This window comes from Rhea americana, unplaced genomic scaffold, assembly GCF_003343005.1.
Source record: "Rhea americana isolate MKP2758 unplaced genomic scaffold, rheAme1 scaffold_1213, whole genome shotgun sequence".
NCBI lineage: Eukaryota > Metazoa > Chordata > Aves > Rheiformes > Rheidae > Rhea > Rhea americana.
This window is the reverse complement of record NW_028185277.1, coordinates 1-1477: the sequence shown is the minus strand read 5'-3', so window position 1 is coordinate 1477 and position 1477 is coordinate 1. Positions and strand designations below refer to the sequence as shown.

General features: G+C 69.7%; 1 protein-coding gene across 1 annotated transcript; it reads right to left on the bottom strand.

Annotated features, from left to right (window-relative positions):
- Window positions 1–6: 6 nt before the first annotated feature.
- Window positions 7–1218, bottom strand: LOC146600397 (exosome complex component MTR3-like). Its single transcript, XM_085325337.1, has one exon. The coding sequence runs from the start codon at window positions 1214–1216 to the stop codon at window positions 398–400; it is 819 nt and encodes a 272-aa protein (XP_085181463.1). The 5' UTR covers window positions 1217–1218; the 3' UTR covers window positions 7–397.
- Between the last annotated feature and the right edge of the window lie 259 nt (window positions 1219–1477).

Sequence of the window (1477 nt, the reverse complement as noted above, 5' to 3'; positions counted from 1 at the left end):
GGGGCACAGGCAGGCTCTGGCAGCTGAGGTGATATGGGGTCCACTCCGCAGCAGCTCAGGCAATGTGTGTGTGGGGGGGCTGCTTTTGAGGGGCTTAGGTGGTGTGAAGGCTGCTCAAGGTGAGGGGGGGCCTCTAGCAATATGGACGGGCTGCTCAGGCAGCAGCTGGGGTGCTCTGGGAGGTCTGTGGTGCTGCAAGGGGCTGCTCAGGAAGGCTCTGGGGTCTCTGGCAGTGCAGGCGGCTGCTCAGCTGGGCTCCAGCGGGCTCGGGCAGTGGGGGGTTGCTCCAGAGAGGCCTCTGGCAGTGCAGGGGGACAAATCCTGGGGCTCTAGCAGTACGAGGCCGCTCTGCTGGCCTCTGGGGCCTGCGGCAGTGGAGGGGGCCCTTCAGGCCGGCTCAGGCAGTGGAGGGGGTGGCACGGTGCCAGGCAGCACGCAGGAGGCTCTGCCGCAGCACGGGGTAGAGGCAGTGGCAGCCATCGAGGCCGAGGCGCAGGGCCTGGGCCCAGCTGTCAGGGGGGCCGCCCTGGCCACAGCCCAGCAACCCCAACACCTGGTTGAGGGAGGGCAGTAGGGTCATGGTGAGGAGGGCAGCGGCGCGGCGCTCCTCGGCCTCACTAGGCTGCAGGAGACAGCAGGCGGCGGCGGCACTGGGCAGCCGGCACAGGGCGCAGCCCACCGGCAGGTCGTACATCTCCATGCCAGCATTGGTGAGCGCCAACGCTGCGGCGCTGACGGCGGCGCCCAGGGCGGAGCTGCCGTCCTGCAGCAGCAGCGCGCTGAAGGTGATGCGCGCGGGCGGGTAACGCGCCAGCTGCACCGCTGGCTCCAGCACCTCACGCAGTGCCGCTGCCATCGCCTCGTGCTCCGCCGCCGCCTCGCGCGCTGCCGCCTGCCGCCCACGCCCGGCGAAGGGCGCGTGCCGGAACTCACTCACTAACCGCCCTGCCGCAGCCGCACCACCCGGCTCCGCCACCGCGGCCGCCTCGCGCGGGCCCCAGGCGGCGCACAGCACCTTGGTGCTGCTTGCCAGCTCCAAGTAGGCCAAGCCCTCGGCCTGGCTGAGCAGCCCCATGTGCGCAAACAGCGGCCGCAAGGTGCACGGGTCCAGCACCTCCTCCTCCTCCTCCTCTTCCTCCTCAGCTGCCGCCGCTGCCCATACCTCCGGCGGCTGCGACTCCTTGGGGCCCCACAGGTGGCGGTGATCCAGCGGCATCCTCCGGCCAGCCACCCCGCGAGGAAAGCAGGGAAAGAAGGAGGGAGGGAGGGAGGAGCCCGGCCCGGCCCGGCCCGGCCCGGCCCCCCAAGCACAGCCAGCGGTGCATGCGGCAGGCCGAGTTGAACCTCCCCCTAGTGCCCCCATCCTCACCTCACTAAGATCTGCAATCTCCTTCTGCACATCCTTGTTGGGCGCTGCCTGCACTTTCACTTTGGCATCCAGGTCAGACAGCAATTTCTTGAGGCTGTCTACTTTCCT

Coding starts and splice junctions, on each gene's coding strand:
- LOC146600397 (XM_085325337.1), bottom strand. CDS start 1,216: ATGCCGCTGGATCACCGCCACCTGTGGGGCCCCAAGGAGTCGCAGCCG.